General features: G+C 33.4%; 2 protein-coding genes across 3 annotated transcripts in view; one reads left to right on the forward strand and one right to left on the reverse strand.

The window, feature by feature from the left end:
* On the reverse strand, nt 1-23232 carry LOC126811969 (dual specificity protein kinase TTK). Of its 2 annotated transcripts, none has more exons than XM_050538061.2 (20): nt 23124-23232; nt 19929-20084; nt 16607-16758; nt 15914-15987; nt 15635-15741; nt 14422-14571; nt 12658-12718; nt 12007-12174; nt 11121-11266; nt 9841-10519; nt 9582-9669; nt 9278-9355; nt 8922-9076; nt 8533-8702; nt 7839-8032; nt 6728-6904; nt 3781-3874; nt 2325-2410; nt 1852-1896; nt 1-623 (listed from the first exon to the last, which is right to left on the reverse strand). In XM_050538061.2, exons 2-20 carry the CDS (start codon nt 20053-20055, stop codon nt 504-506), a joined length of 2871 nt encoding a protein of 956 aa, XP_050394018.2. In that variant the 5' UTR covers nt 20056-20084; nt 23124-23232; the 3' UTR covers nt 1-503. The 2 variants fall into 2 exon arrangements, with proteins under 2 accessions (XP_050394018.2, XP_055954547.1); XM_056098572.1 differs by having other exon boundaries at nt 1846-1896.
* A 667-nt stretch (nt 23233-23899) lies between these two features.
* Nucleotides 23900-27583, forward strand: part of LOC126809912 (uncharacterized) — a 31893-nt gene continuing 28209 nt past the window's right edge. The window contains exons 1-2 of the mRNA XM_050534766.2: nt 23900-24039; nt 25350-26525. Coding sequence (XP_050390723.2) covers nt 25397-26525 — 1129 coding nt within the window. The 5' untranslated portion in view covers nt 23900-24039; nt 25350-25396. The remainder of the gene's footprint in view (nt 24040-25349; nt 26526-27583) is intronic.

A 27583-nucleotide genomic window follows, 5' to 3' on the forward strand; every position in this document is an offset into this window, starting at 1 on the left:
AACAACAAAAAAAAATAATTATTTACAAACAAAATTATCAACTAACTGTTCGTTGGCATTTTCTTGTCACCATGTACATAACACAACAGTATTTGATTTAAAATGTTAATTGCTAATGTTATAAATAACGTACATAAACTTCCTACGAAAACTAAATCATAAATATATAGTATGGAAATCATACACAGGAGATAACATTTCATGCAAATCTGCATTCAGGTCATGCAAATTTAAAACCTTTTTTGTTGCAGAATTCTCTGATTTATATCCTCAATATGCACTTGTTTCCAGTAATAATGCACCAGCATACAAAATTGCGAGACAAAACTGCTTTTTGTTTACATTTTTTTTTTTAACAGAAATTGAAGAATTTTCACATAAAAATTTAGGACCTGCAGAAACATACCAGGACAAAAACTGACAATGTATCTAGCTCATGATATAAACAGTTTAATTTACAGGCAGTTTCATTATCGGAGAAACAAATAACTTAAGAGTGATCATCACTTTGCAACATATATACACTGTAATGGTGGTCTACCTGGTTTATTAGAATGGGCTGAAGGTGGCTTGTTTGACGGATTGTTACCATGGTGATTAGAGCTAGGAGGTGTGTCTGAATCCTGAAATATTACAATAAACAATTTATTTGTCTTTATTACATATACTAGATAGACAATGTAAGTTCTGTGTTGCTTTAATTAAAGAAATTCAATTTTATAAAACTACAACATGGGTCAATAGTAATGCAGCTATGAGTGTGAATAGTCGTTCTCTATTAGTAATTTAAATTTAACAAAACAATGTCATTTAAATCAACATTGATGTTGTGATATTACCGAGAAAAGATGGGCTAGACATATTCCCCTAGTCATGTCAAACGGTGACGCCATATTCTTATCTGGAGAGCATACGTCATAAATACTATCGGTGTAGACTGGAATAACACGATGCTAGGGAATGCCATTTGATTTAGCCTTCTGGTGTATTTCGCGGAACATAACTGATTTTGAAATTGGAATAAAAACGGAAACGACTGAATGTAAATCAGTTTATGTACATTCACATAACATTAAGCATTGGGACCCATTTGTGTCAATTTGTAGGTCCCAAATATTAGCGATTTAGCTCCTTTAACTTCTTGTATAACCAGTGGTTGCCAGGCAAGAGATGGGTTGAAAACAGAGAGAGAGCAATGTGGTTTAACGTCCACTCGACACAAACTAGGTCATTTCTGGACAAACACATGGTTCAATTTTATTTCAATAATTCGCTTGCGTGTAGGGGTCTTTAGCAGTGGGAGAAAACCCAAAAAGTTGGACAGGCGACCCTACTCCTTGTCACGTACAACCGGGGAATCGAAATTTTGCCAGTTGACTCAATGACAGACCAGGTTGAGAACAAGCTCAGGGGCCATAATCCAGGAATTTATTATCTGAAATGCGCGAATATCCAAGGGGCTGAGATCTTTGGGATATAAAGATATATTTCAAGTTCCATCAAAATCTAATACATACTTTTACACAATTTGTGTACAAGGAGCAGCCATTTTGTCAGGCAGTTTCGTTTTTTTTTTTTAAATTGGATATCAATTGTGAACTCTAGAGGATCCATAAGCTATAAAACATTATGCGTACAATCATCAACATCGGATGACTTCTAGTTGGCCCACAAGCGAAAAACATGATATTTCGTACAATCAGGGGCCATAATGCCAATTTCAAAAGGAAACGAGATCTTTGGGAGATATATTTCAAATTGTGACCTGTAGAGTGTTTACAAATACGTCCACATGAAAATGTGGGTGTATAAAAATAGCCCAGATTTCATATTTTTGCAACTTACACCAACCTGTAAAGTATCATTTTTACCACTTCCCATCTGTTGTATCATCCCCTGTAAATATTTATACATCAATATATAATGTCCAAATATAGAGATGAAGCTACCATAATAAAATATATGGCAAACTATACTTTAGTTGTATTTAATAAGTTATATCCATTTAAAAGTGGACCTAAATTACACTGAAGTGAAAAGTAAGTAATATTAATTTCTTGCCAATCTGTGGACATAATAAATTTGACTAAACCAAATGATGCCACTCTAAACTGCATTATTAATAAAATAGCAGACGCAATTTTCTAAAGTTGTTATCACAGCTGACAATCTAAAGATCTTTTAACATTTGATTTTCATGTTTGATAGATGTAATCTTGTAGAGAATATCACATGCATGGCTATTCATAGGTAAAATTTGATTTGACTGGATTATCAAATCACATCAAACTGAAATTATGGTAATGGTTATAATATATTCTTACCTGGAATGTTTGGATACTTCGTGGAGAAAATTCAGATATCTGATCCAGTATTTTCTGTAAATTTTTTTGTTTTGGTTTGTTTGGAACTACAAAGAAACAAGCCAACAGTGAGGCTGATGTCCACCGCAGAAATCCCAAAATAAATATGACACATATTAATTAATCGCACATTTATTTTTTTCAAAAGTATCAAGCAATCAAACTATACACTAAGTTTCATCACTCTCTATCAGATAGAATCAAAGTTATCTTGTCCTAAAGCATTGACCAATGAAATTGATTAGCTCTGCTTAGCTTTAGTTTGAAATATTAATCGTTGAACTCAGTCAAGACATTCACCTAATGAACATCTACATCAAGGTTAAACATTCTTCCTCAATTAAAAGCAGAGTTGTTATGTTCCAAAGTCTTGAGTTTCATCACTTTCACTTAATTAAAACCAAATTTATCGTGCCCCAAAGCATCAATGAATCAGATTGCTTATCTCTGCTTACATTAAGCAGACAATGTTTATCATCGAACTCCATCAAGACATTCACCTACTGAACGCCTACACCAAGTTTGAACATTCTACTCAATTAGGAGAGTTATTGTGTTCCAAAGTCTCAACCAATCAAATTGCTTATCGCTCAGCTTACCCTCCTCAGAAAATGTTCATTATCGAATTTAGTCAAGGCATTGATGTAATAAAGCTATACACCAAGTGTCCTCACTCTCACTTAATTAGAACTAAAGTTATCGTGTCCCAAAGCATCAAAAAATCAAATTGCTTATCTCTGCTTACCCTCAGCAGAAAATGCTCATCTTCGCACTCCATCAAGGCATTCACCTAATAAACAAGTACACCAAGTCTGAACATTCTAGCTCAATTAGAAGGAGAGTTATTGCGTTCCAAAGTCTCGGCCTATCAAATTGCTTATCGCTCTGCTTACCCCGAGCAGAAAATGCTCATTATCGAACTTAGTCAAGGTTTTGATGTAATGAAACTATACACCAAGTTTCATCACTCTCAATGAATTAGAACTAAAGTTATCGTTTCCCAAAGCATCAACCAATCAAATTGCTTATCTCTGCTTACCCTAAGCAGAAAATGCTCATCTTCGAACTCCATTCATTCATTGACCTAATAAACACCTACACCAAGTTTGTACATTCTAGCTCAATTAGAAGGAGAGTTATTTTGTCCCAAAAAGTGTAACGGACAGACAGACACAGACAGACGGACAAACCCATTTTAATAGTCCTATGATTTCTTTGAAAGGTGGGGGACAATAAAAATCATGATTTATAAGCAATATCTCTATTTCATCATATTATAAACATTGCTTACCAATAGTTTTACATCTCAGAAATCCTTACCTTATGATTTATTATCACTGCTGAGAGAATTTAAAGGCAAGAATTCATAAACTAAACGTTATAAAATGTTATAAAATGTGATGATAGAATATTATACCTGGACTTTCATCATTAGATTTAACAGCTATATAAGGATGCTGTAATAATTCATCTGTTGTTGGTCGCAATTTTGGATCTCTAACTAAACATGACTGGAAAAATAATGAATGCAAAAAATACCAGCGGCTGCCAGGCAGGATATGCCCACATTTTGCAAGAGATGGATAGAGAACAAGTTAAACAAAAAGTGATTTTGCATAACATCAAGAGCCATAATTCAGGAAGGTATGATCAGATATATCGACAGGAACTAAGACCTTTGGGTAATAAACATGCATTTCAAGTTTCATTAAAATCGGATCAAAATTGTGACCTCTAGAGGGACCACAACCTTGATATACCAGATGTTTACACTATTTGCATAGAGGGGCGGCCATTTTGTCTGGCAGTTTTTGTCCGATTTTCACGAAATTCAAACTCAACCAACATTACGGTGTAACAGTGATATATTCAAACGTTTTTGTAAATCAGATAATAATTGTGACCAGCTCTAGAGGGACCAAGAGCTAAAAACACGATTTTTCGTACAATCAGGGGCCATTATTCAGGAAGTAACGATCCGATATGCGCAAATATCAACAGCAACCAAGATCTTTGGGTTATAAACATGCATTTCAAGTTTCAGTAAAATCGGATCAAAATTGTGACCTATAGAGGGGCCACAACCTTCATACACCAAATGTTTACACTATTTGCATAGAGGGGCGGCCATTTTGTCCATCAGTTTTGGTCTGATTTTCACAAAATTCAAACTCAACAAACATTACAGTGTAACGGTGACAAATTCAAACGTTTTTTTAAATCAGAATAAAATTGTGACCTCCATAGGGTCCACAAGCTAAAAAAAAGTGATTTTGCGTACAATCGGGGCCATAATTCATGAAGTTACGTCCGATATGGGCTAATATCGAAAGGATCCAAGATCTTTGGGTTAACAACTTACATTTCAAATTACAACAAAATCAGATAAAAAATTGTGACCTCTATAGGGTCCACAAGCTAAAAACGTGATTTTTCGTACAATCAGGGGCAATAGTCCTTGAAGTTACAGTCTGATACATGCCAATATCAAAAGGAACTGAGATCTTAGGGAGATAAACCTATATTTCAAGTTTCGTTGAAATCGGATAAAAATTGTGACCTGTAAAGTGTCCACAAACAATTGTGGACGGACGGACGGACAGGGGCGACGACAATATACGTCCATGTCCACATGAAAATGTGGGCGTATAAAAATATGAGAATTAATTTTAATTTTATAAAGATGTATTTCCATTTCAAGCCGAATCAATGTTCTGTGTTTTAATCAGATTGCATTAAAAAGGGCAATATTATTTGGATTGGTTTGTGGATAAAGCTTTTAATGGAGCTATCGGGAAAGGCAGAATTTTGATGGCGATTTACTCAGACGATGCTAAAGTTTCAAAACATTATACATTTTCTCACTGACAATGCTTTATTTGAGGTCGGGAATCAGATAATACAGCAAACAATTGGTTTACCAATCATTTATGCTAAATCCACATTTATATAAATATGAATTCTGCTTTCAGGATCATAAACAAAAACTGATAATAAAGTAGCTAAAAGTCTAAACTATACCTTCCGATACATTGATGACATAACACCTATCAACGGAACTTTCAACAAATATTAATTAAGAAAATTCTGGCACTATAAATGCATCAGTTGTTGGCTTGGATATTAATATAATTGACAGTAAATTTAATGGCGGTATTTTTGACAAAACGGACAAATTTGGCTTTGAAGTGGTAAAATACCTGTCAACTTAAATAGTAACATACCAGATGTCACGCTATATTATAATGTTTCCTATTCACAGGCATTTTTTAACGATTTTTTTAACAAAATTTCTTTCTAGAATAAAATCTCTTTATTTTAAGTGCACTGCCAAAGGCGGAACACAATTACGCATTTTAAAAGAAATTTCTAAACTTCCATTTCTTAACATACCTAGTTTGACATATCCTATAATAAGTATATAACCGACTACATATTGGGTAAAAATCTAATTTAATAATTTTTTTAAATTTTTTGCAGTTTCCTAATTCTATCTAGATTATCGTCCTTACTTTATGCCTTTATATAAATACACTTTCATAGTACGATTTTCTTCAACATGCCTGTTTTGCATTAATTATAGGGTATTACGTATTATATTTTGTGCAATCATAGCTGAATAATTCCGATTAGTTCCTAAATTGATAGTTTATTAACCTTTTGGCGTTATCTTATCTGGATTATCGCCCTTTTTATTGTGGTTTTTATTACATTTTAACTAATGACGTTATTTAGCAACCTACTGCCTTTTGCGTCCGTCATTCAGTCAGCAGACAGCTCTCTTCCAGGCAGTTTGCACTTTCTCTGTTTGCTTCTTTGTATTCAGTATTTTTCAACCCTAGCCCTATAGTCAATATACCTCGATTCTTTTGACCACTTAAAATCTTTCTCACTATAACATAGACCATACTGATATGGTTACTTGTATAGGTAATTTTTTACTTCAATATGCTTACATTCATATTTCATGTGACATATAGCTTATCATGACTTGTACTAATATTACACAATGTTTTTGTTCTCTGGGTTATATTCCTGATTGTTTGTCTTTCAATTTCCAGTCACAGTGGATGCTTACGGCTAGACCCTGGATCCCTTCACTTAATCTGATATGTACGTTTGTTTGTGATGTCTGCGTATTGTGTGTTGTCCGTAGTTTTGTTTTGTGTAATTATGTGTGGTGCAGTTCCCCTGCACTTACTATTATGGTACATTAATATATTACATTAAAATGTTATTTAAATTTTATAATTACATGTAGATCAAATATGATGGTGAAATAAACCGTGCTGAATTAGATAACATTTCTATTACATAATAATAAAAGCTACAACATTCATAACCAATTAACCATATTAACCTACCTTTAAAACATTAAGTAAGTTTTTATCAGGTATATCAGGAAATTCTATAACATGTTTATCATTAGTTATAGCTTGTATTTTAGCTAGTTGATTACGTATATGTTGAAATGGTGTTTTACTATATACCATATTATATAATATACATCCTAATGACCATACATCACTCTTCACATTCACCTGTATAAATAAACCATTCTTAAAATTATATCAGCGTTGATAATATTTTGTATCAAAGGAGCTATATCTCTTCAATTTAAGTCAAAATAAAGTGTCTAACTGGGTTGACCATTACAAATATTATTTCCATTTGTGACAATGCAACACAAAATCAGCTGTATCTTAAAACTAACTCTATCTGTGGACCTAACAGTTTAAATGTTAACAAATACCAAAGCATCAAAACTGAATTTATACTTGGTTACAAAAATCATTGTGATATGATTATGAAGATATATTTATACTGTTTTACTTGTTTTGGAGATTTGGAAGGTTGTCTACAAAACACAATTGTCAAAGGCATTCAAATATTGTTATCACAAATATGATAATATACAAGTTTAACACAATTGATAAGGCATGTTTAGTTTAGACATAAAATGGGCCATTGGAAATAGCATCTGAAATTGGTCCATCATGGTCAGTATATATAGTGCCATAAGCACAACCACAAATCTTTCCTTCCCCAACCACTGTTCTTATTGTCAAAAAGAAATGAAATGAAATGAAATGGAGTTTAACGTCCTACTGTTCTGCTCCTAACCTGGGCTAATGAAGACGGGCATACGCCATACAGTGTGCTATGAGGGAAATTTTGCCCGGACAGCGGCACTACGGCCTACTCTTATATCGAATTCCAACTGCCAAGGGATCTTTTACGTGCACGCAAATGTGTACACGGGACCTCGGTTTCCCGTACCATCCGAACGACTAGACAGCTTTCCTTGTCAGCCCCTCCGTCCTGCATCACTGACAAGGGAGAACCACGCCGGAAAATCTGGATGAACTTTCTCGGCCAATGCAGGGATCGAACACCCGACCTCCAGGCTAGCGAGCTAGCATCTTACCCACTTAGCCACGTGATCCCCTTGTCAAAAAGAAACTGTTTCCTAACCTTGAATCTAGCTGGACTGTCACAAGATTCCAATATGGCTTCCGGACTCATATAACTTAAAGTTCCAACCTGTGTTTCTTTTAACACACTAGTTTTATCTTGTTGTACAGCATCTGCTATACCAAAGTCTATAAGTTTTAAATTAGCTGCTACAAATATAAAGTTGGCTGGTTTTAAATCTGAGTGAATGATACCTACAAAATAAATAACAAATTAACATATTACATTTCAATACTTTATAAACACAATTCCAAACCTTATACACAAGTCTACACATAAACCCACTGTCAGTCATAATTCCTAATGTGCCTGTCATTTGTCTGACACAGCTTTTTTTTCTGTGGCTTTGATTAATATCCTGCACAGGTATGACAAAAAATGTAATTTCCAGACTTGTCTTTGGAGTCCATTTTCATTGTAAATCTCTAAAATATTCATCTAAAAAATACTACGGATATATCTGTCATATTAATATTATAAACTAGAATTTACCAAAAGAGCCAAGCTTAACTAATCCGATCTAATGTTTAAACGGTGACACAGGTTTATACTTATCTGTGGGTGTACAGCAGGTTGATTAATTATGAGCTATCATCAATTGTCTTAATTCAAAACACATTTCTGTAGCAGTAGTATCAATGATCAAACATATCAATCAATCAATCAATGACCTTGATTTATATGAATGTCTTACCTTCTTGATGTAAAGCATTGACAGCACGAAGCATCTCTTGCCAATAAAATTTAATAGTTGTCTCACCAAGAGCTTTACCTCCTTTCTTACGATTTAATAAATTACTAGCTAAATCAGTTTCACCATACTCCATAATGACATTCAATTTATTATTAACTGGATCAAAATCACTGAAAATATTACAAACTTTTACTTAGTAAAAAAATTGAATAGAAGGATACATAATACTGACGTCTAAACTTATTTTCATTCAAACGCATTTTATTCTAGGAAAAATCAAACTATAAGTGCAAATTTCCCAAAACAAACCCAGATAAAATAAACAAGTAAATTAATTTAGAGCATCAACCAGTGAGTCTGTCAATATATTGTTAAAAGGTTGTACTTACTAATCATACATTTTAATAACCGCATCACAGTATTGTAACCTCTTTAATAAATTAATTTCATTTTTATATCCTTGTATAATGATATCATTAGCCCCTTCTAAATCAACACATTTTAATGCTCGAACATTTTTATCTGCATCAAATACCTGGTATACCTTTGAAAAAAAAAAAAATTAATACATAACATTTTATCTAACTGTAGCTGAGACAAAAATACCAATTTTGTATTTTAAAACTACATAAATATGGGAAAATTTGACAGATGCAAATCTTTTATTTTTGCATAAACAAGCAGTTGTATCATAAACTTTTGAAAAAAAAAATGGAAAATTATTTTTTCCAGTTTGCCTACTTACCTTAGCAGATCCTCCTTTACCAGCAAGTTTTAATACTGTATAAGGTATACCATTAACAACTTTAATTTCACTTCCAGTCTAAAACAGAAATTTGCCAATAATTTAATATGTATCTTTGGAAAGTTTTGATATAGATCAAAAAAACTTTTTAATTTTAGCAGATAGATGATAAATTTGAATACAACTATTTTATACATGTTCTCAAAGACAACTTCAATTTCATGGAACAAAATAAATAATTGCATTGTTAAATCATTCTTTTGAAAATATTTTGGATTGAAACACTGTTAACGAGATTATTTACCTTCATTGGTGTAACTATTTGACAGGTTTGTAGAGGTGGAACAACAACTTTATTGTTTACACATGGCGTTTCTGCCATAGGTTTCAGACTGAAATATATAAAGTGTATGAAAACGACTATAAAAATATACAAATAATAAAGATTACCATTATAAAATTATACATTTTACCAAACAAAATTCTTTAAAAGAAATCATAGATTTTAGACAAAAATAGTATGATTGTATGTTAAACTGTATATTTCCCAGTTGTGTACATACCTTTGCTTTGGTTCTTCATTAACATTTACATAAAGTTCCTTTTCCACTGGAACAGGCTTAGGAGCCACAAATGTATCTTGCGACTTAATTTCATTTTTAACAATCTCCACTGAAGCGACACAGGCAGTCACAGATTTAGAGTCACTTATACTAACACATGGAATATTGTCTGGTATTAATTCTTTATTCATTAAATGAATTTCTTGGTTCACTGATTGACTTTCTTTATTCATCAACTGATCGTCTTTGTCCATTGACTGATTTTCTGCATTCACTGACTGACTTTCATTGTTCACTGATGGACTTTCTGAATTCAATGACTGACTTTCTTTATTCACTGACTGACTTTCTTTATTCACTAACTGGCTTCCTGTAGTTTCACATGAAACATAATTAGAGCCTGGTTGAGAAACATTGTAAGGATTTATAAAGTCATTGGTAGGTGTTTTGAAATCACTTAAAACTCTTTCAGAACAATGTCTTTTATTTTCAACAGAGATTAGGGAAATATTGTCTGTTTTTAATTCCTCTGTTGAATGACTAGATGGTGGTCCCATTTCTTCTTGTGTGTTAATTTTATAATTACGTGAAGCAGTTGTATCGTGTATGTTACTTGTATCAGTTGTTAGATCATGTGTTGTAGAAGAAATATAACCAGAGGAGTGAGCTCCGAATGTTTCTGAAATAGAATAAAAATCTGGTTACAATGCATTTTTACTCTCGCTTTACCATTCACCATTTTTCATGCATTTTAAAGACACGTGACTTCTGTCATGTAAAGAATAAATTAAATACGGTATAGTTATATTCTTTTCTTATATGTTGATATCTGAAAATCAAAGAAAATCACCAATTGAATTTTGTGTTATTTGTTAATGTGACCCGTTAATGCAACAACCCAGCTCATCCCATGTAGATTTTCTCCATTATCTTGTACAAATTAATTTCTAAACACAGTATTTTTTTAGTGGTAGTATTATAAAATGAATAAAAATACAGATGTGACGTCATCCTTTGATGTTGGCGTACCATTATTTCCAATCGTACATTATCTATACTAGATGAAATATTGGACTCGCGTGACGTATTTCATTGAAAAGCACGTGCGGGATAGTGTCTGTATTTTAAGTTGTTTAATGGTCTCGAGCTAAAGAAATTGCGTAATATATTGAAACAACACTCGGCTAACGCCTCGTACAGTATCAATATATTACTTAAACCATACTTATTTTCTTTTGTACTATCACTGAGTTCACATGTTTAGTTTTTAAATAAATTACCATTATCATTTTTATGGAAACTATGTAATTGTTTAAAACTGTTCATTGTATTTTCATCTGTAGTTTCTTCTACATCAACAGGTGTATCAAATGATGGTAACTGTAACTTCACTCTCATTGGTGGACCAATAGATTTATTGGCTGGTCTGAAATATTAAGTACAACAGAAGTAAACATAGGTTGCAAGAGGAAGAAACATGTTGACCAGCAGCCTGGACGTCCAAACAGTTATAGGCTAAACAATAGTCATTATTTTAAAGATACAGTATGGAAGATTAGATAAAGAGCTGACAGTTCTCACTAAAATGTAAATAATAGATAATGTAACAGGAATATTCTGAAAATTTCAGTTAAATTACTTTACTCTATCCCGAGAAATACTCATTTTAAAAACCTTGTAGTCTTGTAGCCTCGATTGTAATTGCTGCTGTTGTGGCGAAAGTGAAAAAAAAAGTCTTGATTATCCATTTTTGCGTTTAATCATCAATGGCTGTTTAAAACTAATGAAAATCGGAAGCATCAGTTGGCATCAAGAGTTGATTACGGTCTAGATAAGTTAATTAATGTCTAATTAATAATTTAGATAACATTTCAGGCCTAAAAAAGACCTTCAATGGATAATCGAGATCTTGTTTTTTATTGTACCGACTTTACCGATAATGATCAAAGCCAGCATAAAATCAAAATATCTCGGTTCAAATGGAGATATCTTACTGGAATTTTCAGCATATTCTATTTACATTATCTATTTTTTAACTCTTAGAACTATCAACTCTTTATCCAATCTCCCATAATGCCCCTTTAATTATTGAGTGAAAATCAAAACCTGGCAAGGATGAATTGGTGGAAAGACAGTGATTGTAAAAATTTGAATGAATTAACAAACCTTCTCCATTTGTTAGCTGAGAATGGATTGTGAGAGAGAGATTTACTTCGACATTCTGGTGTACTTCTATAATGTTTCATGGTAGTATTACTTGTACTGTTAAATACAGACTGTTCAATAGGTTCTATAATCAGTGGTGCTGTATTATAGTCATCTTTATTGATTTCCCTAAAACAATAATAATGTATTATTTATTTCTTAGATTTGGTAGATTTCCCTAAAACAATAATAATGTATTATTTATTTCTTAGATTTGGTAGATTTGATTCCCAGACTTGTACATGTCAAAGAGTAGGGTTGCATACATAAACTTGTGGGTATGATCTGGTTTCCTGCCACTGTTAATAAATGATCTGGTTTGTGTCCAGTGGAAGTAAAAACCTAACTCTTTCTCTTCATTTTAAGAAAACATAAAACAGAAGAAAGGATCTCCATTCTTGAAATCAGGTTCTATAATTTTTATTTTTTATAACCAAAAGGATCCAATGGAGACATTGACAGTCAACATGAACAGAGGTGCCCGGGATAAGTTCATTTTGTACACCTATTTACTGCCTTAAAAACAATTTAGACATCAATTTATAAGACATTTACTGGAAAAACATCAAATATGGCACATGATAAGTCAAAATTATATTAACCAATACATACATCAGATGGTTTTTATGACTGTTGTCTGCTGTTTCATTCTCATGGTTACTGCAACTTATTACTGAAATAAAAAGAATGACCAATGATTCTTAGATTATTGTTTTAAAAGGCTCAATACCACTCTAAGCTTTATTCTGGTCAACAAATTGTACTATTTTACAATATACAATATTTTACAGTAAATTGGTGATACAAATTTCATCTTAACACACCTAATTTAAAAAATTGGAAAAAATTCAACGAAATGATTAGTAAAGCCTAACGTAAACCTTTTCAAATGTGACTTGGATTTAAAAATATTTTCGAACCCTCTGGACAAGTAAAATAGGATGTAATGGATAATTTACACAACAGGTAGGACACTTAAACATCTAGTATTTAGAATAAGGCTATTATTTATTTTCTGGAGTTGTCAAGCCAGCAAGAGTATTATTGTCCCTTTAAACAAAATTTTTATTTAGGACATCTGAATGGGATTGGGGAACATACTTCGCCTATGTAAAACCTGCCCCCTTTGCTATTTGCTATCAAAGAATGAAAAGAAAAGAAAACAGTTCGTTTTTGTTTGTTTAATGTCTATGTCTGTATTTCATGGCCGACAGGATAGTGTGTATGTATTTTATGGTTGAGGTCCAAGTTTAAGGTAAGGTGTATTTATCGGAAATTGATGAAAATCAATAGGCTTCTTCGTCTCATGACCTTAAACACTATGTATAAATCTAAAGTCAATCGGATATTAACTTTGACCTCTAGGGCGTCCACAAGACTTTTTGAAGTGATAAAGGGCCATAAGCCTGGAAGTATTTATCGGAAATTGATGAAAATCAATAGGCTTCTTCGTCTCATGACCTTAAACACTATGTATAAATTTAAAGTCAATCGGATATTAACTTTGACCTCTAGGGCGTCCACAAGACTTTTTGAAGTGATAAAGGGCCATAACTCTGGCATTAATTATCGGAAATCGCTGAAAATCAATAGGCTTCTTCGTCTCATGAATTAAACACTGTGTATAAATCTAAAGTCAATTGGATATTAACTTGGACGCCGGACGGACGGGGGCGATGACAATATACGACAACATTTCAATGTGGGCGTATAAAAAGGAATTCAGATCTTTGGGATATAAAAATATATTTTAAGTTTCATCAAAACTGGATAAAAAATTGTGACCTCTAGAGGGTTCACAATCTACAACCTTGGTATTTACATGCTTTTACACCATTTGCGTACGGGGAGCGGCCATTTTCAGTCCAATTTTCACAAAATTCAAACTCAACTGTCACTATGGTGTAACTGTGATATATTTAAACAGTTTTTTAAATTGCATAAAATTGTGATCTCTAGAGGGGTCACAAGCTAAAAATACCATTTTTCGTACAATCAGGGGCCTTAATCCAGGAAGTTACAGTCCGATACGTGGGCATATCGAAATGAACTGAGATCTTTGGGATTTTAAGTGTCATCAAAATCGGATAAAAATTGTGACCTCTAGAGTGTCCACAAGCTAAAAACATGATATTTTGGACAATCATGGGCCATACTCCATGAAGTTACGGTCTGATTCATGCCAATATTAAAAGAAAGCAAGATCTTTGGGATATAAATCTATATTTCAAGTTTCATCAAAATCTGATAAAAATTGTGACCTGTAGAGTGTGAACGGAAGGACAGACAGGGGCAACAACAATATATGTTTACATGAAAATGTGGCTTTATAAAAATTATCAAGGTAGATTAAATATTCAGCAGTCCTTTAATTACCAGTATTAAAACCTCTTTCTCTTTGTTCTTCATTGAGTAACACTGCATGTCCATTATCTACATTATGTAGTGCTGTCTCTAATAAATCACATGGTTCAGCCTTATATAAATGTGCTTTTTTAATTATTTTCTTGGCTTTAGACTCATTACCTGAAGTAAAAGGGTAATGGATTAGTATTTCAACAAATCTGATAATTATAAATTGGACATTAATCATGCTAAGTATGTGAGAGAGAGAGAGAGAGAGAGAGAGAGAGAGAGAGAGATGGGGTTTAAGTCCACTTGACACAAACTAGGTCATTTCGGGACTAACATATGGTTTAATTTTTTTATTTCAATAATTCGCTTGCGCGTAGGGGTCTTTAGCAGTGGGAGGAACCCGGAGAACCCAGAGAAAACACACAAGGTTGGACAGGCGACCTTACTCCTTGTCACGTACAACCGGGGATTCGAAACCACGCCAGTTGACTCAATGACAGGCCTTATGATACAGCGCACACATGCTAACCATTCGGACATTCAACCCCCATGATCAAATGCATGCAATTAAATATATGAATATTTACTTAGAATATTTGAATAGTAAAATCAGCATTTGATTATATCTGATATTACCCAACCAAACTAGTTTTTCCTGGACACCAGCACACAATTTTAGTATTTAATGGTCCATATTCAATAAACTTGAATCCAAAAATACGTTCATCGTTACAGTCTCGAGGATAATCCGCTACCTAAGTAATCATGCTATCCATTTACTTTATCAGACTTGTTTTTGTGTTATTTTGAAACAAGTTCCTATTACAGAAATATGAAGTTTTCAGTCAGTCTTTCTCCACCATACAAGGTTTTATGACTTTCATTTAATCGAAAACAGACCAATGCTTAATCAGACAAATGTGCTATAGTGAACTTCCTACTGTCTATTTTTCCGATGATTACAGCAAGACATTCTAAGCAATCGCCAAAATAGTTACATGGTCTGATTTCGTCAATATAATTCTTCAACATGGTGGTGAATACAACTAATGTTGTAAAGAATTTCTTTGAATACAGATACATCAGGTACTATCAAAGCGTGAGTAATACAAACTATCAACAATCTGATATTCCTACACGAGGCTGTACTAATCAATCAAGTAGGGTTCAGATGTTGACATTATAATATTTATAATGAAATTTATTCAATTTTGTTATATAAATATATTATTACCTTGTTTAAGCTGCAATTCAGCAGATGCAATATGTACTACTGCGAATTTACGAACCACACACAAAGCGTGATCAAATATGGCCTCTGCTCCGTCAATATTATACTGGCTATATAAGAAAAAAGAAAAAATACAGATAAAATCAAAAAAGTGCAGTGGAATTTTTTCCATTCAACAATAATCACGACCTACTTGATAAATAGTGAAAACAGTTATTTCTCTATTATAAGGTTATTGATTTAGTAAGCTTTAGAAAATATTCCATTAGTTTACAATCTTACCTTTTTAAATCAGCATAATTCAACAATAATCTGGCATATGCACCATTTTCCTTATTCTTATCAAATGGGATGGCCTGCAAATTATAGATACTATTGACATATATGACGACAGTATGAAATTATATCTTTGGATCAAATATCAAAAGACAACATATAAAAGTAATCAAGTTTTATACACATAATGATAAATCAGTTAGTTTTTTCAACTTTATTCATGAATGTATCAGGTTAGTTCAGTTTTAGAATATTTAAATAAAGCCCTTTCAATTAATAAATAATGTTCAGAAATGAAATGAAATGGCAATATAAACAGAGCTATAGATATAGATACTTCACAATGCTAAACAGATGAAAATAAGTGTAGATGGTGTGAAGTTGTAATGTATACATGTGTTAACCGAACCTTATGAATGAGTGTCAAACAGAATTCTGTGTAACAGTGCACACAACATTTGATTATAACTTCTTTGCAATAGTTTAATTTGTAGTTAATTACTACATCATAACCATTTTGGAAAGGCATAATTAAATATGTGATGTCATATATGAGTATTGTGGTCTGAAGTCAATTTACTGAACATTAATTAATAAATTTTCATTCACCTGTGGCAAGAGACAGACAGGTAGTTTTACTTCCTATCAGTCAGATGTGCAGTGTTAAGAAATAACATTTACTGATATCTCACAACTTACTTTATAAGCTCTATCATAAGCTATACACAGCTTATTGTATTTCGTGAAATCATCAGAAAAGGAAACTTTAACTTTCAGATCTTCTACATACTGAAGCCATATTGCTGGATTATGACCTTCTTCTGCAAGTTTTTTTTCCCATGTAACATGACCTATAAATATACATACATGTACTTGTATTATCCTGGTTACAGGCCTATTAGTATTAAATAATGTCTTTTCATAATGGGTTCCCTTGTGTTCTGAAATGAAATGGGGTTTAACATCCTACTTTTATGCACCATCCACGGCCTGTGTTGCATACACCTCAAGCGTAACGACCAGCTCCAATGACTACACTAGTTTGGCCCTTGAAAACCATTCAATTATTGCAATCAATGACAAAGTATGTTATCAATGTCAATAATAAAGTCCTGGCATTAGGATCTGGCATGATTTCTCAGAAATTTTAGCAATAAATCACCAAAAGAAAATGAGGAGTTCATTCACCAAAAGGAAAGTCATAACAGGATACAAAATCAAATAAAAATGTCTGTGGTTGACCCATCTAATAGTATTTGTAAGCGCTGGTCAACACATTCAATTTTCTATGCTAATAAATTTGATTAGAATAAAAATTAACAGAATGCCAGTCAATGAAACGTTTGTCCATAGCAAATGTGTTGTCTGCAGCAACTAAGTTGTCCACAAGTCCACTAACATTGTTGAATATTTATTTTTTTGGTAAATAGAATGCTGCTGTCCACACAGTAACACTGCATGTTAGGGGCTTATTTCCGGATTGTGCAGAAAAGTAAGACCTTAAACCCCATTTCATTTCTTTTGCAGACCATAATTAATGGGAGCATTTACAAGACACTTTAGAAGTAGACCAATTATCAGAAATAATTAAAATGTAATTGGCTTCAATTGTTCCTTATGCCAACAATAAATATTTATACTGAACTTGTGGGCCTAGTATTCAAATTTTAACTTTATCTGTTCAAGTTATTGGAAATCAACAGGCTTCTTCACCTCATAAACATACCGGGAAGTAATGTATTGGACTTCATGTCTCTAAGACACAAAGAGCGTTCACACTCAACAAAAATTTTGGGATTTAACAATAATGGTGAAGACTTTGACAGTAATTATCAGAAATTGCTGGGTAATTAATAAATTTCAAAATGTATGGCCACTAAATGCATACCCTGGGTTCCATTTTGCTCCAACAAGATTTTCATTTAAATTTTGTACAATAATTTATTTTCTGCCAAAAAAATAACCAGCTGTTGCCAGGCAAGATATGCCCACATTTTGCAAGAGATAGATAAAGAACAAGCTAAAAACAAAAGCGATTTTTCGTACAATCAGAGGCCTTAAAGGTCACCGGAAAAGGTTCATAAATTTTTTAAATAATGCAAGTAATTATGCCAATTATCCTTTCCATAATTATAACACGAACCCGAACGTCAATATTATCTGCAACAGGTAAATTTGAACATTAGTAATTTCCACCATTCTCCGTGGGTAGTCGTAACTTTCCATAAATAAACAATCTGTGACGTCATTTTAGACCCTCTGCTCATATTCTGGTCTATATTTCTATGTGCAGAAGGACTAAAATGACGTCACAGATTGCTTATTGACGGAAAGTTCCGACTACCCACGGAGAACGGCGGAAATTACTAATGTTGAAATTTCCCTGTTGCAGGTAATATTGACATTGGGGTTCGGGTTATACTTATGGAAAGGTTATGTTGTCATAATTACTTGCATTATTTAAAAAAAAGTTGATGCTTTTCCGGTGACCTTTAATCCAGAAAGTTGTGGTCTGAAGTGCACAATTATGGAAAGGGACTGAGATCTTTGGGACATAACATAATTAAATTTCATCAAAATTGGATAAAAATTGTGATCTCTAGAGGTCCACAACCTTCGTATTACATACTTTTACACAATTCGGTCAGATTTTTACGAAATTTGAACTCAACCTTCATTGATGTGTAACGGTGACATATTTAAATGTTTTTTAAAATTGAATACAAATTGTGACTTTTAGCGGGTCCACAAGCTAAAAATGCAATTTTTTTAAATCAGGGGCCATAATCCAGGAAGTTATGTTTGGATATACGCGATTATCGAAAGGAACCAAGATCTTTGTGATATTAACATAAATTTAACGTTTCATCAAAATCGGATAAAAATTGTGGCCTCTAGAGGGTCCACAACCTTAATATACCATATTTTTACACTATACCTATGGCAGCCATTTTGTCCAGCAGTTTTTGTCCAATTTTCACGGAATGCGAACTCAACCATTATTACGGCGTAAACGTCATATATTCAAACGTTTTTTTTTTTAAATGATCGGATAATAATTGTGACCTCTAGTGGGACCACAAGCTAGAAAAGTGATTTTTCGTACAATCAAGGGCCATAATTCAGGAAGTTACGATCTGATATACCCGAATATTGAAAGGAACCAAGATCTTTGGCTTATAAACATGCATTTAAAGTTTCAATAAAATCAGATGAAAATTGTGATCTCTACAGTGTCCACAAGCTAAAAACGTGATTTTTCGTACAATCAGGGGCCATAATCCATGAAGTTATGGTCTGATACATGCCAATATCAAGAAGAACCGAGATCTTTGGGAGATAGACATATATTTCAAGTTTCGTCAAAATTGGATAAAAATTGTGACATGTAGAGTGTCCACAAACAAATGTGAACGGACAGACGGACAGGGGCCACGACAATATATGTCTGGACACATGAAAATGTGGGCGTATAAAAATGTCTTTTGACACATTTTTTTGACATTTTTAATTAAAAATAACTATATAATATATTCTTCTACTGATATGCCTAGCTATTTTGTTTTAAAAATTGCTTTTCAAGATTTTGAAAACTAGTTATCTATAAAAACACCTAAATTTTAAATTTAAGTGTTTCTAATTGTTTTGTTGGCAATTGTCTACCTATATGGACATCCTAAGCAAATCTTTTATATCCGACAATGAAGAAATTTAAAAAGTGATTACTGAAAAATGTTGTTCAAAAATCAATAGATCTCATCATTTCAATGAGATAACCAAGACAACCCATATAGTTTTAAAGTGGAATATAAATGACTGAACTATAGAAAATATCCTTATTGTAATGAAAAAAGTGCGGAAAAATAATAGGGAACTTTGGCCACTATTTACCTTCCCCTTATCTTGTTTTAAAAGGATACTACTCACAACATTTGAATAAACAAACTGCTCTTTAACTTTAAGGAATAAGTTTCATAATTTTTAGAATTGTCCATTAGCTTATATTTGTAAGTAGGCCTACTTGTAAAATCTAGTGTATCTGTAAGTGCTTCAGTCTTCAGACCATCTTCAGTTTCTCCACCTTGATCTTCACTCTTCCTTTTCTTTCTCTTTTCTAATTTAGCTTTTAAGGCTGCTAAAGACGACATTTTTAATCATCACTCTGTAAATCATTCATCTGAAAATTAAAATATAAAAATCTATTAGATTTATAAGTTCATGCAATATCCCTTCTCCCAAGAGTATAATTAAAATGTGATATCAAAGGCTTATCCAAATTAACTATCGATGCACATAATCATAAAAATCATTGAAAATCATAGCACTGGCCCACTATTCATTCATTTGATCTGATACATTTGTTGTTTATTACAAATAATAACCTAATTCAATTGTGTATATCTTGACTGCAGTTTTGTCCTATGTGGGATTGTTTTATGTATGGTGCAGTCATCTTGCACTTGTACTATTAATTAAGAGTACATTTTAAGGAATTTTGCAAAATCCCTACAAGTATGATAAACTCATTACAGCTTTAAAAAAACTGTTTGTCTGACACTTTGATGGTTTGGAAAACAAACAAAAACAGAACCTTTTCAATCTACCTTAAAGAACTGGTCATTTCTTAAAGATACATTATGGGTGATTAGATAAAGAGCTGGCAGTTCTCACTATAATAATAGTTAACAAGCTAACCAGCGGCTGCCAGGCAGGATACGCCCACATTTTGCAAGAGATGGATAGAGAACAAGCTAAAAACAAACGGAATTTTTTGTACAATCAGGGGCAATAATCCAGAAAGTTATGGTCTGAAATGTGCAAATATCAAAAGGGACTGAGATCTTTGGGATATAAAGATATGATTTAAGTTTCATCAGAATCGGACAAAATTTATTGAATACTTTTACACAATTTGCGTACAAAGAGCGTTCATTTTGTTGGGCAGTTTCATTTCGATTTTCCCGAAATTCGAATTCAACCTTCATTATGGTTTTTAAACGTTTTTTAAAATCGGAAAAAAAATTGTGATCTCTAGAGAATCTGCAAGCTAAAAATGCCATTTTTCGAACAATCAGGGGCCATAATCCAGGAAGTTAAGTTCGGGTATCGCGATTATCAAAAGGATCCATGATCTTAGTGTGTAATGGTGATATATTCACACATTTTTTTTAAATCAGATAAAAATTGTGACTTCTACAAGGACCACAAGCTAAAAACGTGATTTTTCGTACAATCACGGGCCATAATTCAGGAAGTTACTATGCCGAATATCGAAAGGAACCAAGATCTTTGGGTTATTACTATATTAACTTACATTTCAAGTTTCATAAAAATCAAAAGAAAATTGTGACGTCTAGAGGGTCCACAACATTGATATACCATATTTTTTAATTTTACACTATTTGAGTATGAGGGGCGGTCATTTTGTCTGTCAGTTTTGGTCCGATATTTACGAAATTCAAACTCAACTATCCTTAGGGTGTAATATTGTAATATATGTCTTTGCAAATTGTGAGGGGACATTGTCCGTTCAAAGACCGCTCCTTCTGTGGTCTAAATAAAGTCAGTAAAAGAAAAGAAGGTTTAGCTAGCCTATCATATAAATATGATATTATATCATTGATAATAAGAAGTTAAAAAACTCAAAGGCTCAATATCACTCTTGTTGATCTTAGTGTGTAATGGTGATATATTGACACATTTTTTTTAAATCAGATAAAAATTGTGACTTCTACAAGGACCACAAGCTAAAAACGTGATTTTTCATACAATCACGGGCCATAATTCAGGAAGTTACTATGCCGAATATCGAAAGGAACCAAGATCTTTGGGTTATTACTATATTAACTTACATTTCAAGTTTCATAAAAATCAAAAGAAAATTGTGACGTCTAGAGGGTCCACAACATTGATATACCATATTTTTTAATTTTACACTATTTGAGTATGAGAGGCGGTCATTTTGTCTGTCAGTTTTGGTCCGATATTTACGAAATTCGAACTCAACTATCCTTAGGGTGTAATATTGTAATATATGTCTTTGCAAATTGTGAGGGGACATTGTCCGTTCAAAGACCGCTCCTTCTGTGGTCTAAATAAAGTCAGTAAAAGAAAAGAAGGTTTAGCTAGCCTATCATATAATATATGATATTATATCATTGATAATAAGAAGTTAAAAAACTCAAAGGCTCAATATCACTCTTGTTGTAACTGAATAATATCTCCCAATCTTTATTCTGGTCAACAAATTGCACTATTTTACAATATTCCAATTAATTGATGATACAAATTTCATCTTAACACACCTAATTTAAAAAATTGGAAAAATTCAACTAAATGATTTGAAAAGCCTTTTTAGAACGTAACCCTTTAGTTTTCAAATGTGACTTGGATTTAAAAATATTTTTGAACCCTCTGGACAAGTAAAATAGGATGTAATGGATAATTTACACAACAGGTAGGACACTTCTAATACTTAGAATAAGGCTAATATTTATTTACTGGAGCTGTCAAGCCAGCATTCGGCAGCAAGAGTGTTCAAGCTTAATATTGTCCCTTTCCTTTAAAGGCTCAATACCGCACTCTTGTTGTAACTGAATAATATGTCCCAATCTTTATTCTGGTCAACAATTTGTACTATTTTAGAATATTTCAATTAATTGATGATACAAATTTCATCTTAACACACCTTATTTAAAAAAATTGAAAAATTCAACATAATGGTTTGAAACGTCTAACGTAAACCTTTTCAAATGAATCTTCGATTTAAAAATATTTTCGAACCCTCTGAACAAGTAAAATAGGATGTAATGGATAATTTACACAACAGGTAGGACACTTAAACATCTAGTACTTAGATAGAGATATTATTTATTTTCTGGAGCTTTCAAGTCAGCAAGAGTGTTATTGTCCCTTTAAAAGAAATGAAATGAAATGAGTCTGTGACGCATGACCAGGTATAATGACTGTCATGGCATTTCATTTGGCACCCATTTAATCATTGACGTCATATATATTTAATGGTCAAAGCAGCACTACTAATCAGATCATGATAACTTAATATGTACCCGTCAAAGGTCAAGCGTGACATTCTTTTAAATTTACCGCCATCTTGTTTGGTTTGTTGATGGGAAAATGGACTAATAACAGAAGAACAAACTCGCAAACACTCTGTGCCCAACATTTATAAAAGACATATCATGCTAGGGATACTTACGAATTATTTTTTTATAAATATACACCGGCAATATGGACATAAAAATATGTATTTTAATACACTTTTTAGTAAAATTGTAAACAAAAATACGAGACCGGAAGTACAGGATTTTGAAAGACGTAATATGATTGGTTAAAATATTTACACGTCATTGAATCTATCCGAGTAATTCACTTTACATTTCTCGACGGAAATAAGGTTAGGACACGTTGGTTAGGGTTAGGGTTAGGGTAAGCGTTAGGGCTAGGTCCAGGGTTACGATTAGGGTTTGGATTAGCGCTAGCCCTGTTTAAATCTCACGACCATTGATCAAACTTGAAGTTGGCCTTATCAAATAGATCTATCTCTCAGCAGTGAATAGTCCCTAGGATCAATGAGAGAAATGACATCGGTGCGGCTTAACATTAAATGGTGCAGAACGGGGGGCCTGACAAGGACAGCTGTCTAGTCCTTCGGATGAGACGAAAAACCGAGGTCCCGTGTATACATTGGAATACACGTAAAAGATCCCTTGGCAGTTGGAATTCGATATGGGAGTAGGCGATAGTGCCGCTGCCCGGGCAAAATTTCCCTCATAGCACACTGTATGGCGTATGCCCGTCTTCATTAGCCCAGTTTAGGAGCAGAACAGTAGGACGTTAAACCCCATTTCATTTCATAAATGAAACAATTTGTCAGCTGCCGTAAGTTATCAAATAAAACCGAGTTACTCGTGTAAAATTATAACGATAATAATATCACGTGACCTCCATTCACCGCAACAAAACCGAAGGGTTCGAGACTACTTCCAAGAATATTCCTCGAAAAATGAAGCAGTTGAGGCTCTGATGTTTATACTTTATAGAAGTGGTGACAAAATGTGTGTCATTTGTCAACTTATTCCGCTTACAATGATAAACAGACAAAATCATTGCTGGTACATATATTTTACGCTTTATTTGTTTTAGTTATGAAATATCGCAGAATTTAGAACAAGGAAGTAATAGTATTAGTAAGAATGTCATGTGCATTATCATTCATTATCATCATCATTCAAGTCAGTGAGTGTGCGTGTCTCGGTACAGTTTGGTATGCCCGGCCAAAATAAAAAGAAATTGTTTAGATCTATGAAAGTTCAGAGTCTGGTATGTTAAGATTCGTAATGGGACTATTGGTTAAATGCATAGTTGAATGTTTGTAAAGGCTTGTCTGACTCATAGCTATTTTTAAGTCAGTTCCTGGGGAATAGGCTATACTAGCTACATTGTGTGGGTGTGGGTCCAATCTGTTTCACAGAGGTATTGCGAAGACTAATAGCTCTGTGAAAGATTGACTGCTTTTATCATGTGATATCACATAACACGGATCAATCATCGGCTTAATGGTGCGTCGTGCGTGCATTGTTTACATTACTGGTAACACGCTAACTAAAGTCAGGGAAGGATGGTGCCTTTTACACATTTTACATACCCATTTACACTAAATAGGAAATGTATTTTACCTCCATAGACTTGAAACACCATTATTTGTTTTTCTAATGCTTAAAAAAAAGAAATGTTCTAGATTTTAATTTGCAGAAGGAAAAAAGTTAATATTTGGGGCTCCTTATTAGGTCGCGTCGATGTCATCCCTATCAGTGACTGTAGCGGACTAGTCAATATTCACTGCTGATCAGTGTGGTATGGGCCATTAAATATAATATAGATCGTTGAACACCCCAGAGGCATACATTATGCCACAATATACAATGTACCAGATAACAGATCTCAAACAATTAATGGGATACAACTGCTAAATCCCAGAATATGTAAATGCACATATGTATATGATGACATATTTTAAGATGGTCCAAAATGTCTAACTTAGTATGTCTTTAGATATTTTGGAATGATTACAGAATCTGTCAGACACTTTTTCTACTAGAATACCTGGGGTAGCTCACATGTCCACTACCAGGATTATGAATTGAGTGGTGAACAGATTCTAGAACACAGTCAACTCCTCTTTCTAAAAGTTTTTTTTATTTTCTTTCCCAACTTGCATTGGATATCAATCAGTAAGAAAACTATCAAAAAGCTTTGAATTGTACAAAAAAGCCAAAAAAGCCCCTATGACTGTTACATACATACATGTACATGTAGTAGCAAAATAGCCATAAAAAGGGGCTAGACAACTCGAATGAGGTTTTAACTATTTTGCTGCAAAAGAAAAATAACATATTTTGATAAAAAAAAATTTTATTTTCAGATGATTTTGATTCTCCGTTAGTCCCAATACAGACATATAATTCAGCAATGGGTGAAGCACCTGAAAAATGTTTTGTAGAGTTAAGAAGACTTTCTAACAGTACTGTGAGTAAGAGATGTTGTAGTTGTCCAATAAAATCCATTGAAAATGAGTCGAAAAAACTATATAAAAAAAGAATTAAAAGTGACACAGATGAATCCGTGGACATGGTTAAGACAAAACGAAAATTGTTGGTGAGATCCAGAGAAATTTCAGAGGTTGATGAAAATGACATAGATTCAAGCGTATTTGAATTTGATACAAATGCTGTAAATGTTTCTCCTAGGAAAAGATTACAGTATCAGCGTAGTTTAAGTCTACCTGACGTTGTCACCAGCAGTAGTCCAATCTTTAAAGACTTTTCAGAATCACCAGATGTTGTTAAGAGAAAGGAGCGGCAGACATTTTTTTCAGAATCTAGTGAAAGCATGGACAAAGCTTCTTGCCTTAAGAGAAAGAAAATGTACATTGAAGGACCTGTTGTATTTAGTAGATCTAAGTCTGTAACTTTCAAGAATAAAACTGAAGTTTGTTTATCAGATCAAGGGATCCAAGCTCGGAAATCATATGTAAGAGGACCATCAAGTGGTTATGGAACAGGCTCAGAGCAGAGTGTTAGCACTTGCAGTAATACTTCTCTTAGTACAGATATGCCACATTCTCTTGAGCAAAAGTCAGATGATGAAAATGATTGTCCGAAATTAAAAGGACAACAAATTGAAGAGAAATGTGCAAAAGGAAACTCAACAGAAGAAGGATGGGACAGCAAGATTCCAATGATAAGCATTCTACAACAGAATAGTAATGGCAGTATTTGTTTAAATTTAGACATTGCAAACAAGTTACTTCAGTACGGTGACAGAAAGAATCCGGCCTCCATTTCTGATTTAAATACAATATCTCCCCTTTCACAGTTTTGCAATGAACAGTTAGAGGAAGAAATGTGTAAAAAGAAAACCCAACCTAGTCCTCAGACATTCACTCGTATTCCTTTACAAAAAGAGGAGAGGTTTTTAAAAAATGAACTTTACAAGTTTCATTTTGAGAGTGAAATGTTGAATTCGAACAAGAATCCATGTGATTTCATCTTTCCGGATATGACCACTCCTTCACCAAGGTACAATGACTTGAAGCCAGGTAATTCTTTTTATACACCCACTTCTTCCATCTGTCAGTCATTCACATTTCTTGACAACAAAATAGAAACTACAATAATCTTTATTAAATTGATATATGGTTATTTATCTCATTGAAGTGAAGAAGTCCATTGTTATCAACCTTTTTCATCAATTACCTCCAGATTACTTGATTAAGTTGGAGTCCTTTTGGTACGAAATGAAATGAAATCAAATGGGGTTTAACATCCTACTGTTCTGTTCCAAACTGGGCTAATTAATACTGGTATATGCCATACAGTGTGCTATGAGGAAAATTTTGCCTGGACAGCGGCACTACGGCCTACTCTTATATCGAATTCCAACAGTCAAGGGATCTTTTACCTTCACGTCAATGTGTTCACTGGACCTCGGTTTTTCGTCCCATCCGAATGACTATTCGGCTGTCCTTGTCAGGTCCTCCATCCTGCATAACTGACAAGAGGAAACCATGCCGGAAAATCTGGAGGAACTTTCTCAGCCAACTTATGGTACGAAAACTTAATATAACATTATAGACTGCAGTTACAATGAAATTGATTTATCTGATCATTCTGGAATTTTATGAATTGTTTAGCACATTTAAAAGAGGTAGTATATTGATTTTTGATATCTTCCATAGTTATGCCCCTTTTTATGAAATCTACAGATGTACATCCGTCCCTCTGTCATTTACATTTCTCATTAGTAGAATTAGAGACTACAACATGCATATATCTTTTTGTCCCCCGCCTTTCGAAGAAAGAAAGCAGGGTACTATTAAAATGGGTTCGTCCGTCTGTCCGTCCGTCCGTCCGTCCGGACGTCCGCCCGTCCATCCGTCACACTTTTTGGGACACAATAACTCTCTTTCTAATTGAGCTAGAATGTTCATACTTGGTGTAGGTGTTTATTAGGTCAATACCGTGATGGAGTTCGAAGCTGAGCATATTCTGCTTAGGGTAAGCAGAGATAAGCAATTTGATTGATTGATGCTTTGGGACATGATAACTTTAGTTCTAATTAAGTGAGAGTCATGAACTTGGTGTATAGTTTCATTAC

This window comes from Patella vulgata, chromosome 2, assembly GCF_932274485.2.
Source record: "Patella vulgata chromosome 2, xgPatVulg1.2, whole genome shotgun sequence".
Taxonomy (NCBI): Eukaryota; Metazoa; Mollusca; class Gastropoda; family Patellidae; genus Patella; species Patella vulgata.